This window comes from Pongo abelii, chromosome 2 (genome assembly GCF_028885655.2).
Source record: "Pongo abelii isolate AG06213 chromosome 2, NHGRI_mPonAbe1-v2.0_pri, whole genome shotgun sequence".
Lineage (NCBI taxonomy): Eukaryota > Metazoa > Chordata > Mammalia > Primates > Hominidae > Pongo > Pongo abelii.
The window spans coordinates 206450270-206464824 of NC_085928.1; the positions used below are offsets into that span (position 1 = coordinate 206450270).

General features: G+C 49.0%; 2 protein-coding genes and 1 pseudogene across 2 annotated transcripts; 2 read left to right on the forward strand and 1 right to left on the reverse strand.

The window, feature by feature from the left end:
• The window catches only part of LOC100446843 (succinate dehydrogenase [ubiquinone] flavoprotein subunit, mitochondrial-like), a 43625-nt pseudogene extending 37533 nt beyond the window's left edge, over window positions 1–6092 (reverse strand).
• Window positions 6093–7202: 1110 nt separating this feature from the next.
• On the forward strand, window positions 7203–11238 carry LOC112132608 (serine/threonine-protein phosphatase 4 regulatory subunit 2-like). Its single transcript, XM_063722436.1, is given in 6 exon segments — window positions 7203–7209; window positions 9270–9342; window positions 9425–9778; window positions 9780–10548; window positions 10551–10590; window positions 10844–11238. Coding segments are annotated over 6 exon segments (1638 nt in total).
• LOC134761101 (uncharacterized) lies at window positions 8945–14001 on the forward strand (the record flags this gene model as incomplete). Its single annotated transcript, XM_063722437.1, is given in 4 exon segments — window positions 8945–9342; window positions 11809–12477; window positions 12977–13391; window positions 13393–14001. Coding segments are annotated over 3 exon segments (1431 nt in total), but the record flags the coding sequence as incomplete, so codon positions are not given.
• Window positions 14002–14555: the final 554 nt, after the last annotated feature.

Here is a 14555-nt window from a genome sequence, read left to right on the forward strand (position 1 = left end):
GAGGGTTTATTCCATGGGATCAGACTGAGGACCACAACTCTACTTCAGGGCCTTGCCTATGCTTATGCCTGAGAAGGTGCCAAGGAGTATTCAGTCGCTATTGTGAGCTTATGAGAAAAGAACTTCGCAGCAAGTTACACTTTTCCAACAGAGAGAGAACAGGCACACTCAATACCAAGGAACCCACACCGGAATGGCCCCACGGTCCTATTTTCAGTAGGATTTTATCATCTACCACAGCACATACTGTTCATTTTAATTTATTGCTTTATTTGACCTAAATTTAAATCTAGTTTATAGATACATAAGAGATACAAGTAAAAATGTTCACATCTATGTTTATATTTGGACTTGCAATTAAGTAGTATTACACTGAAAATAATTTCAGCATGCATTGGATACCTATGAGAAATTGTTCTCTTATGTCTGTGACTCATATGAAAACAAACTGTATAGATCCTTACCCCCAAGCCAAAAAAATCATTTATAATGAAACAAAAAGCATGAACTTACGGAATCTGAAACTTTAGCAGATGCCCTCTTGTTCCTTCAACAGTGAAGTGAAAACCTCGGGTTCCTGTTTGCAACACTGTTGGCCACTGGAGATACAGAAGACACAGATCCAGAGGGTTAGTGTCCTGAAGGAACAAATGCTGTGGGGGACAGTAATTCAAATTTCCCCTTGCAAACTGTTCACCTTCTGATGTATCCAGGTGCTCCTGTGCATCCAGAGAGCTCAGCTGGGACCCTCTACTTAACCCTGAAGGGCAGCCCAAGGGGCAAGGAACGACTGAGCCCCCAGGTGCTCCTTTCCACCCTGACTTGGCACTCTAGAAAACCAGGATGAAGCTTGTTTCCAAACAGGATACTCACTGACTCAGATACGAAATGAAAAAGGCACACTTCCTCTGTGAAGTCTTAATTTATGCTACTTAGTGGAGAAGGGGAAAGACATCTAGATCGTATTACTGTATGTGGTATTTTGCAAATAATGAAGCATTTTAACTGGCTCCATCAGAGCCCTTTCCACATTATACTTCCAATCGTCCATGAGAGCTTGCGGTCAGTTCAAAAGGCACTGGACACTGAATCAGGACATCTGTATCCTGGAACAGTAAAAGCTGACAGCCCAGAGGGAAGACGTGTCATCCCTTCATCACACAGGAGGATGTCAGATGCATACTCTCCCCTGCCTGGCTGCTGCTGGCTTTTCCCTGGCCAACGTCTACAACTTGACATATCTCGCTGCTTAAATTTTCCATCTTAGAAACCTTTACTCAAGAAAACTGGTTTTAGTGTTTAGTTTTTAGTGGCTCTGTGTGAGAGAGGTGACACTGTCCCATATGCTAAGATTGGCCAACCATTTAGGGGATACGTTTTCCATTCTGCTGGCGGCATTTTAGAAGACCACTGAATAGTCTCAGAAATATCATAATAGTTTTAGGGGCTGGGCGCGGTGGCTTATGCCTGTAATCCCAGCATTTTGGGAGGCCAAGGTGGGCGGATCACCTGAAGTCAGGAGTTCGAGACCAGTCTGGCCAACATGGCGAAACCCCCTCTCTACTAAAAATTAGCTGGGTGTGGTGGCGGGCACCTGTAATCCCAGCTATTTGGGAAGCTAAGGCAGGAGAATTCCTTGAACCCGGGAGGCGGAGGTTGCAGTGAGCCTAGACTCTGCCACTGTACTCCAGCCTGGGCGACAGAGCGAGACAATGTCTCCAAAAAACAAAAGAGAAGAAAAAAAAGCTTTAAGAAATTATACACTCAGCAGTCGGAAGAGGGGACGTGAGGGATGTCTTCAAGTATTCAGAAATACTTGCAATTCAGAAATTACTTATTATGTGGGATAAAAAATTATTCTTCATTTCTCCAATTTCTAGTCTCTGTTTTTATTGACATAAGCTAATTTAGTTTTTTCTTTTTTCAGAAAACGAGAAAGAACGAATATTCTTCTACCTCAGTATAATTTTTTACACGGTAAAATCATATTTTAAGAAAGAAGTCTGAAATAATTTTAATACAAACGTTCTTGAAAATTTTGTAAAGTGCCCTATTAACATAGGTAATAGCACCTATAAAAACAGTATATTATACCAAACGTAAGTAGAAACAGTGAGATCACTAAATGTTTATTTGTTCTTTCTAGGATGTTGATGTGGAATACACACGGCCCACCCCTCACCACACACACAGAGCTAGCTTAAAAGGGGCAGCTACTATAACACAATCTTGAACAAATTATCACGCCATCCCCCTGGGGAAAAGGACACTAACCCTCTGCATCTAAATCTAATCTGGGGCAGATTTCTGAATTTGGAAAGCCCAACTTTAAGCCAATGTCAGTCTTTAGATAAAACTCAAAACTAGTTTTGACACAAAACTAGTCTTTTGTGCCAATTATTAATTTTTTTAGGAGAAACTATCAAACATTTCCTCTAAGAAATAAAATGGGGAACATATAACTAAAAGGAATACTTCGACCTTGCTTAACAATACAGAATTTCAGATGACAGAATTAGGAGGTGGAGGGGGAAAAGGAAGAAGTGCAGCGACATTAATATACGAAATCTAGCAAAGTAAGGGGTCCTCATCGAATAAAATGCACCTACAAATCATCAGCAAGAAACTAATCTGCATGTACAACCTACACAATCACAAAGGCAGCCAACGAAGAACCTAAAAACGCACGACTTTCTGTAGGAAAAACTACCTTCATCAAGATTTTTTTGTAAAAAAGACTTTTACAAAACTCAAGACTAAATTTTGGTTCCGTTTTGCTATCTTGCCATCTTGTTTGAGGTGCCTGGGGTCTTAGTCTGCAGAAGGAACACTGGGCACCATCTGGGTTGAGGACAGAGGAACTAGCTCTATCTAACTTTTCTCCAATCACAAGCTACCATTTCCCCTAAAAAGTCCCACTGACCATGGGCGTTACTTCCTGCTTGTGGACGCCCTCCTAGCAGCTCCTAAGAGCCCAAGATACGGTGGGGGTCTCTGCTCAGTCAGCACCAACCACAGCAACACACTAGAACGGTTTACACGCTTTCTGATGTTGACAGGATGGCTGTATGACTAATCCTCACATTTAATTCAAAGAGATTTTTAATAACTATTTCAAAAAGGAGAAAATTGCACAATTACAGGCATAATACACATCAATATTGCTGAATGCCTTGGTTCTTATTGAGATTTTTACTCTGCAATTTAAAATGACTTTGTAATTAAGGAGGTGGGTGGGTAAGTTCATTTAAAAGAACCAAGCAACTAAACCTATCCAATTTAGCTTGATTAAATACAATCCCAGAAGGCCGATTCTGAAGATGCAATCGTAGAGGGCACATTCAGACAAACTCAGAGAGCAAGGGCTCAGGGAAGTATAACCCTGACCATCGTCCTGGCCTAAGCGGAGCCCGGCCCTCCAGGTACTCAGCGCACAGGCAAGCACAGGTCCTGGAGTCCTCACTCGGTCAGTGCCCTGAGCTCTCCGTCTCATTTTTAAAAACTGGCACAGCTGCTTTTAAACACTGGCACGTTTTTGGTGGCACAAGGGCCACCAAACAGGACCCAAAGTAGAGGCCCTTAGCTTACAAGGTCCCGAAGTGGACATGCACAGATTTGCGCTTTCTGGAAACGGGAACTGCAAGCCCAAGCTCGGGCGCGCAGCGCTTCCCACCGGACGCCCACGCGGCCGAGCCCGGCCACTCCTCGCACCCACCCGGGCGGTTTCACCCGCCCCGCCAGCCCCACCCACGGGCTGCGGGCGGCCCCTCAGGACAACCCTCACAGAGGTCCTCAGACTCCCGGCCCAGCCAGGGCTCCACCCCGGTGACCTTCGGCAGACACGACTCCTCCCCGAGTCCACCCGCCAGGCACTGAGGCGAGGGGCTACCTCAGCCCGCGAAGTCGCCGGACCCCAGGCCCGGACCAAAGCGGCGGAGGGGACGCCCAGCAAGCCCGCGGGGTCGTGACCTTCACCGGGACGCGGACTACCTGCTAAGGACCGAGCTCCCCAGGCCCCCGAGTACACCCCGCGGCTCCCCCTCGCACCGGCCCGGGCTCTCCCAGCCCCTTCCCGATCCCCGGGCAGGGGGCGCGGGGACCTAGCGCCCGCTCCGCTCGGACCCGCTGGGGACCGTCCCGCTCCTACCGCCGCCTCGCCCCCCGCCTGCCCTGCCCCGGTCCGCGGCAGGGACTCACCGCGTTGGCCAGCGCCAGGCGCCAAGCGCTCAGCAGCCGCCACAGGCCCCGGACCCCCGAAATGTCTGTAATCGCCGCCGCGCAGTCCCGCCAGTCCCTGCGCAGACTGCGCTTGCGCACCACACGGGGTAGAGCTGGGGGGAAACCCGGCCCGCGCACCACTCCCGGGTCAAAGGGAGACGGTAGTTGGGAACATCGCGCCTGCGCACCACGCCACGCCCGGGCTGGGGCCTAAGGGGCGGGGGCGCCGCACCTGCGCAAAGCGGACCCGCGGACGGTGGCGCTGGGTGGACACGGAGGTCCCGCGCTACCCGACCGAGATGGGGCGGGCCCTATTTCGGGGACGTGTTGGGCACCAACATTTTTTAAAGCCCCGTGGGTGGTTCTCCGGAATCTCCCAGATCGAGAGGGCCTGAACGTCCAGACCGCAGGGAATGGGGTCGAAGGGGCGGCGCTCGTCCGCGGAGGTGGCGGGAGCGGCCCGGGGCCTCCGGCCTCTAGTGAGTGGGAGTGACCCTCGGTTTCCGGCCTCCGAGGGAGGGGGGAGCGATCCTCAGCCATGTCCCCAGCCTCTGGCTTCCGGCTGATTTTTAAATTTTTTGTAGAGGCGGGATCTTGCTCTGTTGCCCAGGCTGGTCTCGAACTTGTGGCCTCAAGCGATCCTCCCTCTTCGGCCTCCCCAAGTGCAGGGATTACAGACATAGCCACTGCGCACGGCCGTGGTCAGCTTTGAAAGCTGGGTAGAGCCCTTTGGCTTATACGCCTTTCTGCTAGCTTACCCTGATTTTGCTTCTGGTTCAGATAGTATTTTAATATTTCTAGTGTGTCTTTTTCTAAGGTATCTGAAACCTTTTTGTGGAATGAAGTGGCATGAAAAATAAACCAATAATCATTAGTAATTATGTTTCCTGTCTTTTCACTTTAAATTATTAAAATCTTCGTCTTGTGCATAATGTTTAACAATTTTGAGTTATTTTAGTAAATTTGCAAGGGTTCAGTCCCATTTTATTGATATTTGGGTTGTTTCCCATTTTTGCTCTTAATAACACCGTACACAACATATTTGTGACCATAACTTTATCTTTAGGATTTTTTTTTAGATGTATGCCCCAGACATGGCCTCTATTGGCGTGCAGGGAATGAACATAATACCTCCTAGACTTTTTTTTTTTTAAGTTACGCTGTTTTAGTCCTGGGTTAGTTACCTAATTTTGTTTGGTTTGAGACGGAGTTTCGCTCTTGTTGCCCAGGCTGGAGTGGAATGGCGCGATCTCGGCTCACTGCAACCTCTGCCTCCAGGGTTCAAGAGATTCTCCCGCGGAGCTGACAGTGAGCGGAGATGGCGCCACTGCACTCCAGCCTGGGCAACAGAGCAAGACTACATTTACTCTGCCCGCTATCTGGAGAAATGCAACCTCATCAGCAGAAATTATTTCCACCCTGCTGCTTTTTAAATGTTATTTCCTATAGCCAGGTACTGAGCCCTTCAACTGAGGTCTAAACCCTCCACCCTCTCACTCCGGGATTGCCAAGCCTGTGGTTTCAGTTCCATGCTCCCAGGTAGATTATGTCAACTCAAAGTCAGTGTGCTTATGAAATACTTTTTGTGCTTTTTTCTTAATTTTAAGAGTTTTTTTTTTAATATGTTTTTGTTTCATGGAGGTGACACCCTCTGTCTTTGAGTTGTGGGAGCCTTCCTCCTTCAGTCTGCCTGTACTGAAGCCAGTGTTTGCTGTGCAGCCCCTCAGCTGCAGCAGCCCACATTGAGGTGCAGGTGCTCACGCCATCACCCCAGAGAGCTCCTCCATTTGCCCCTCCACCCGTAGCCCCTCGAAACCACTGCCCTGCTCCCCAACACGGTACACTGTCTTCTCCAAGATGTCATGTGTTGGCATCCTTCGGCCTCTGCCCACCAAAACTAGCTTCCTTCACCGGGCATGTGGCCTGGGAGACCTGGGGCATTTGGGTGCATCTTTCCACTGCTGGTTGGTGCCCCCTACGTGGAGGCATCTGCGTTGGTTCACGCCTTCTCCTGCTCCTGCCAATGGACATTTTGTTTTCTTCCAGTTATTGGCAATGAGAAATGAAGCCTAAACACTTGTGTGCAGGTTTGTGTGTTCACGTTTAAGTTTTCTCTTGGGGGACATTTCAGGAGCGGGGTTGCTGGATGACGTGGTAAGGATGTGCTTAACTTCATAAGAAACTCCCGGACCACTTTGCAGCATGGCGGGACCCCTCCCATTCCCACTTCAGCTTATGAGGGTCCCAATTCCTCTGCATCATCACTAGAACCTGGGTTGGCCCATGGTTTTTGTCTGTTTTTAGCCATTTTAATAGATTTGCAGAGGTACTGTTGACTGGCATTTCTCCAGCATCTCTATGATGTTGCGCCTCTTTCTCGGGCAATATGCCCTCCTTATACCTTCTTTGATGAGGCCTCCATTCAAATATTTGCCCTCTCTTTAATAATGAGGTTTTTACTTTCTTACGGTTAAGTTTTGATGGTTCTTCATATATTCTGCGTGCCAGTACGTTGTGAGATGCATGATTCACAAATGTTTTTTTCTAGACCATAGTTTGTGTTTCATTCTCTTTAGATTTTTATATTGCTTTATAGAATTATAATTATAAATTTATGACTAAATTGAATTTGTCAATCTTTTATGAATCATGCTTTTGGTGTCATGTCTAAGAACTTTTCGTCTAATCCCAGGCCATACAAATTTTCCCGTGTTTTTACCTAAGGGTTTGATAGCGTTATGTTCTCCATTTAGGCCTTTAATAAATGTTGAGTAACATTTTGTGTCAGCCATGGCCATACCTTTCTCCATCTCTCACAGTATCGTGGGCGTTTGCAGCTCCCAGTGCCCTGTGCTGTTCCCGTCTTCTTGGTCCGCTCTTCCTGTGAGTTTCAGGGCACGTCTTAGTGCTGGCACTGTCCTGGTCCATCAGGGGGTCCCATGAGCTTGTGCGTGTGGGAAGGTCAGGACTGTGATGTTGACGGGATGCCCTGTGAGTCGGGAGGAGGTGTTGACGGGGGTTTCCATGTAGGAGAGAGAGGTGTTTGGTTTTCCGGATGGGGCAGACTTGAGAGGGGACAAACTTGAGAAATGCCACCAATGAGAAGCCCAGGCAGAGCAGGTCTCGGGGCCGCCCAGCCGTGTGGGAGCCAAACGTGGATGTGTCAGTTGCCATGCCAGGAGGTAAACCCTCAACCAAGGGCCTCTGGGTGTCCAAGGCCAAGTCTTGTTCAAGAGGTGCGTTCAGCTGAGCCAACCATGGCAGAAATGCATAAGGGAGATCCCACGGTTCCTCTGTTCAAATCCCCTGCTAATCCCACCCGACTCAGAGAAGGAGCCAAGTCCTCACAGCAGCCTGCAACCCCCGCCTGACTCGGCCTCCTCTTGGCTGTGATGCTCTGTACCCTTCTATCCCTCTCTGTCTCTTCTCCCATCAGAAAGGAAATCTGGCACGTTTATCCTGGTGGATTCAAACCCATCTTTGCCACACATATAGTCACCAGAATGAATAGGTATAATCTAGAAAGAGTCCTTTTGAAAAAGAAAAAGTCAGGCTGGGCATGGTGGCTCATGCCTATAATCCCAGTGCTTTGGGAGGCTGAGGTGGGAGAATCACCTGAGGTCAGGCGTTTCAGACCAGCCTGGACAACATGGTGAAACCCCATCTCTAGTAAAAATATAAAAATTAGCTGGGCATGGTGGTGCGTGCCTGTAATCCCAGCCACTTGGGAGGCTGAGGCAGGAGAATCATTTGAACCCAGAAGATGGAGGTTGCAGTGAGCTGAGATTGTGCCACTGCACTCCAGCCTGGGTGACAGAGTGAGACTCTGTCTGAAAAACATAGTAATAGGAATAATAAAGGAAAAGTGCAAAAATTGAAACAACTTAACAGAAACTGGGCAAAAGAGCTGAACCGGCCCTCCACAGAAGAGGAAATGTGGAGGAATGGCTAATGAAAACATGAAGAGGGGCTCAGCCTAACAGGGGAACATATCACGTGACACCCACCAGACGTGCAAAAATCCCACAACCCAATCCATGCCAGTGTTGGGGAGAATGGAGAGAAGCAGGAATACCAGGCACTGCTAAGAACGGTTGTGAAGTGTATTTCTGTTATGCTTGTATATGAAAGAGTGTGTGTTGTGGGTTATGAGGAAAATTACATTTCTTACCTGGGATGAAATTTTAAAATTTGAAAGCTACTGACCAGAAGAAACTTGCACTTGTGTACAAAAGAAATGCTCAAGAACGTTCCCAACAAAACACAGTCCTAAGGGCTCCAACCTGGCCAAACACTCATCCACAGGAAGATGAAGACATTTCCCACGCTCCCCTCAGACGACGGGAGATCACGCAGCAATGAAAATGAACCATGTCAGTGTGGGTGGGTCTCAGGGAGGGAATGGAGGACAAAACTAGATATAGAGCAGATGCTCAGAGCCTTGCAGTGTAGGAGCAGCCACGCAGGAGAATTTCCTCACATTAAAGTTCAAAACTACAGCCGAGGCAACAGAGCAAGACCCTGCCTCAAAAACAAAACAAAGTTCCAAAATGAAATGGAATATTTTTTAGGGATGTACACATCACGGTGAAAGAAACTTACTAGGAAGGAAAGTGTGGGAATAATACAGACTAAAGCAGGAAGTGATTCCCTCCGTAGGAGAAGGGAAGGGACTGGGACTCAGGCAGGGCCTCCAGGGAGCATCCAAAGTTATGTGTCTTCAGATTCTACTCCCTAAACCTGGTGGAGGTCCTCTGTGTCCAATGTGTCAATATTCTTAATACCTTACCCATACTGTACAAATGCTTTATTTCTATTCAATATTTGGAAGACAATTATAAACAAGATGCATTAAATAGCAAGGTGGCAGATGAACATCAGGAAGGAACATCCATGAGCTTCCATCCACGGAACCTCACCATGGATACGCTTGTGATCAAGGGCCTGGTCTCCCCTCAAGACACGGTCACAGATCAGAGGCCACACCATCATAGCAGTGGAGCAGGACCAGCTGGGACAGGGTCCTTCTGTGACACCTGCTGCATCACCAGGCTGTGGGAAAGGACTCAATTGCCAGAACTCACAGAATAGCAGTATCAGCACCAAAACCTCACAGGAAAAATGGTAAGTTCTAAGTTTCTCCATTAATACTAACTCTCAGATTAATCTCTGTCATCCGTCACTTCTCCAAGAAATAACTTTTTAGGGTGACGTGCCAGGCGCCATGTTGGAGGGCTGGTGGTAGCGGCTTGGGGAGGTGCTCGCTCTGTCGGTCTCCCTCTCTCACACGTTTCCCTGGCTCCCTTCGTTCCCCCCCACCCCACTTGGCCTGCGAGCTGGAGTGTGTGCGAGGGAGTGGGAGGACGTGGGGGGGGGTGGGGGGAGGAGTTCCGGTCCCCAAGAGACCCGCGGAGGGAGGCGGAGGCTGTGAGGGACTCCGGGAAGCCGTGGACATCGAGAGGCTCCAGGAGGCGCTGAAAGATTTTGAGAAGAGGGGGAAAAAGAAAGTTTGTCCTGTCCTGGATAAGTTTCTTTGTCATGTAGTCAAGACTGGAGAAACAGATTCAGTGGTCCCAACTTAAAGGCTATTTTATTTTCAAACTGGAGAAAGTGATGGATGATTTCAGAACTTCAGCTCCTGAGCCAAGAGGTCCTCCCAACCCTAATGTCGAATATATTCCCTTTGATGAAACAAAGGAAAGAATACTGAAAATTGTCACTGGATTTAACGGTATCCCTTTTACTATTCAGCAACTATGTGAATTTTTAACAGATCCAAGGAGAAACTATACAGGAAGAGACAAATTTCTCAGAGGAGTAGAAAAGAACGTGATGGTTGTTAGCTGTGTTTATCCTCCTTCAGAAAAAAACAATTCCAATAGTATAAATCGAATGAATGGTGTTATGTTTCCTGGAAATGCACCAAGCTATACTGAGAGGTCTAATATAAATGGGCCTGGGACACCCAGGCCACTTAATCGACCAAAGGTTTCTTTGTCAGCCCCTGTGACAACAAATGGGTCGCCTGAGAGCACAGACAGCAAAGAGGCACATTTGCAGCAAAATGAAGAGAAAAATCACAGTGACTCTTTGACATCTGAACCAGAAGTCTCCTCAGTGAGCCCTTTGAAAAATAAACATCCAGATGAAGATGCTGTGGAAGCTGAGGGGCATGAGGTAAAAAGACTCAGGTTTGACAAAAAAGACGACGTCAGAGAAACAGCCGGTCAAAGGACTTGCAGCGAAGTTTCCTCAGTTATGGTAGAAGAAACAGAAGCATCATCTTCATCTCAGGAAAAAGATAAAGAAAGTCGTTGTACCCGGCAGTGCATACGGAAGAGGATGAAGAAGAGGATGAAGAGGAAGAAGAAGGTATTGAGAGACCATCCGTAAAAGGGAGGAGTAAGGAGATCCTCAAATTCTTGCTTTCATTGTTTTCATGAAAGAATTGTACATCATGGAACTCCTCGTAATGCCGACGCTGGGCTTCTCTCCCACCTGTATGTAGCTGCCGCTGAATTTCAGGGGATGTGATTTGAACCATAGAACATCCGAATCATGAAACTTAACTGTGGAGGAATTTTGAAAATAAAAATTAAGTACAACAACATTTGCTTATTTTTAGAGTCTTTTATGACATCAAGAGAAATGATCCCAGAAAGAAAAAATCAAGAAAAAGAATCTGATGATGCCTCAACTGTGAATGAAGAGACTTCTGAGGAAAATAATCAGATGGAGGAATGTGATGTGTCTCCAGCTCGGAAAGATTTACTACATTCTGAAGGTAATGAAAACGAAGGCCCTGAAAGTAGTGGTTCTTCTGACTGCCGTGAAACAGAAGAATTAGCAGGATCCAGTTCCAGTGAAACTGGAGAGATTCTTTCAGAATCATCCATGGAAAATGATGACGAACCCACGGAAGTCACCGATGAACCAAGGGAACAAGATTATTTAGAAACATTTAGATGCAGTATTTTACCTACGGTTCTGGTTTTAACACCGTATAAAACTTTTATGTAAAAAAGTAGACCTTCACTTTTACAAGAAAAGCAGGTTGTAAAATAAAGTACTTTATGGATACTTCCTGAAAGAGTTGTACATGTAAGAACTGTGAATACCAGCTCCTCTGGGTCCTGCTTACCTTACCGCTGATTTTTCTTTCTTTCTTTCTTTCTTTGGTCTGGGCAAATCAGTGGTTTGTGTATAGATTTTTTTTTTTTTTAATTTAGGATTGAAGTTTTTAAACTGGAAAGTAATTATAATTTTGAACGGTTTTTTCAGATTATCACATTTACTTTATACATATGCAAGAAGTTTTTGTCTTGTGTCTTTCTGATAGCTCAGGCAGTTTTCATATTTTGGTCATAGTTTCAACATTTTAACATGTGAATAATGGGGTTTCATGCTGGTTTCCAGATTTTATTGTTCGGCTACATACGATGGAACTTTAAGTTATATATATATACATTATTCTAAGGGGGGAAATCTTATATTTTTCTGTTTCAATAAGAGATGAATACAGTGGATACTTTTTCTATTGGTAATGATTGAGTTCACCTCTTTCAGAAGACATTTTCTTTCTCTTCTAAGTAACTGAAATAAAATCTGGCCTTTGTGAAACCCTGGAAATACCACGACCCTCAACTAGAAACACCAATACCAGCTCCTCCACGAGTTTCCAGATCCACAACCTAACACATCAGAGGCAGCATTGGCTCCTCACGTAGATTCCAGCTCCGGGACCCTCATATTTGAACCGCAGGACCATCTCATCCCTGGATCTCCAGCTGCACCACACTCAAATTAGAACAACATCAGCTCCTCCCCAGGTCTCCACCTGCACAGCCCTCGAATGGGAACGTCAGCTACTCCCCGGGTCTCCAGCTGCACGGCCCTAAAACTAGAACATCAGCTCCCGCCCGGGTCGCCAGCTGCACCATGCTCAAACTGGAACATCAGATCCCCACGGGTCTCCAGATGCAGGGCCCTCAAACTGGAACATCAGCTCCCCACCAGATCTCCAGCTGCAGGGCCCTCAAACTGGAACATCAGCTCCCCACCAGATCTCCAGCTGCACGGCCCTCAAACTGGAACATCAGCTCCCCGCTGGGTCTCCAGCTGCATGGCCTGCAAACTGGAACATGAGCTCCCCGCCGGGTCTCCAGCTGCATGGCCCTCAAACTGGAACATCAGCTCCCCACCAAATCTCCAGCTGCATGGCCCTCAAACTGGAATATCAGCTCCACCCCGGGGCTCCAGGTGCACAGCCCTCAAAATGCAACTTCGGCTCCCAGCCAGGTATCCAGCTGCATGGCCCTCAAACTGCAACATCAGTTCCACCCCGGGTCTCCAGCTTCACAGCCCTCAAACTGGAACATCAGCTCCCCACCCAGGTCTCCAGCTCCACGGCCCTCAACCTGCGACATCAGCTCCCAACCAGGTCTCCAGATGCACGGGCCTCAAACTGAAACATCGGCTCCCCACCAGGTCTCCAGCTGGATGGCCTTAAACTGCAACATCAGCTCCCAGGCCCTCAAACAGGAACAGCAGCTCCCCACAGGGTCTCCAGCTGCACGGCCCTCAAATTGCAACATCAGCTCCCCACCAGGTCTCCAGCTGCATGGCCCTCAAACTGGAACATCAGCTGCCTGCCGGGTATCGAGCTGCACGGCCCTCAAATTCAGACATTACCTCCTTCCCCAGGTCTCCAGCTGCTCGGCCCTCAAACCAGAACATCAGCTCCCCGCCGGGTCTCCAGCTGCACGGCCCTCAAACTGGAACATCAGCTCCCCGCCAGATCTCCACCTGCACAGCTCTCAAACAGTAACATCAGCTCCCCACAAGGTCTCCAGCTCCATGGCCCTCAAACTGGAACATCAGCTCCCCACCGGGTATCCAACTGCATGGCCCTCAAACTGGAACATCAGCTCCCCACCAGGTATCCAGCTGCACGGCACTCGAATTCGGACATGACCTCCTTCCCCGGGTCTCCAGCTGCACGGCCCTCAAACTGGAACATCGGCTCCCTGCCGGGTATCCAGCTGCAAGGCCCTCAAACTGGAACATCAGCTCCCCGCCACATCTCCAGCTGCATGGCTCTCAAACAGGAACATCAGCTCCCCACAGGGTCTCCAGCTGCACGGCCCTCAAACTGCAACATCAGTTCCCCCCTGGGTCTCCAGCTGCACCGCCTCAACCTGGAACATCAGCTCCCCCCCGGGTCTCCAGCTCCACGGCCCTCAACCTGCAACACTAGCTCCCCACCGGGTCCCCAGATGCATGGCCCTCAAACTGGAACATCAACTCCCCACCGGGTATCCAGCTGCACAGGCCTCAAACTGGAACATCAGTTCCCTGCCAGGTCTCCAGGTGCACAGCCCTCAAACTGGAACATCATCTCCCCGCCAGGTCACCAGCTGCACAGCCCTCAAACTGGAACATCAGCTTCCCACCGGGTCTCCAGCTGCATGGCCCTCAGATTGCAACATCAGCTCCCAGCAGAGTCTCCAGCTGCACGGCCATCAAACTGGAACATCAGCTCCCCCGCCCGTCTCCAGCTGCACAGACCTCAAACTTGAACATCCGCTCCCCGCCAGGTCATCAACTGCACGGCCCTCAAACTGGAACATTAGCTCCACCCCTGGGTCTCCAGCAGCATGGCCCTACAACTGGAACATCAGCTTCCCCCGGGTCTCCAGCTGCACAGCCCTCAAACTGGAACATCAGCTCCCTGCCGGGTCTCCAGCTGCACAGCCCTCAAACTGGAACATCAGCTCCCCGCTGGGTTCAAACTGTTCCAGTCTGAGGGCCGTGCAGCTGGATACCCGGTGGGGACCTGATGTTCCAGTCTGAGGGCCGTGCAGCCGGATACCCGGTGGGGAGCTGAAGTTCCAGTTTGAGGGCCGTGCAGCTGGATACCCGGTGGGGACCTGATGTTCCAGTCTGAGGGCCGTGCAGCCGGATACCCGGTGGGGAGCTGAAGTTCCAGTTTGAGGGCCGTGCAGCTGGATACCCGGTGGGGAGCTGAAGTTCCAGTTTGAGGGCCGTGAAGCTGAAGACCCAGTGGGGAGCTGATGTTCCACTTTCAGGGCCGTGCAGCTGGAGACTCGCGGGTAGCCGATGGTGCAGTTTGAGGGCCATGCAGCTGGAGACCCGGGTGGGAACAGATGTTCCAGTTTGGGAGCCATGCAGCTGGAGGCACTGCGGGGAGCAGATGTTCCAGTTTCATGTCCCTCCCTGGGTCTTCAGGTGCACGGCCATCAAACTGGAAAATCAGCTCCCCAGCACACAAACCAGAACATCAGCTCCCCACCGGATCTCCAGCTGCACAGCCCTCA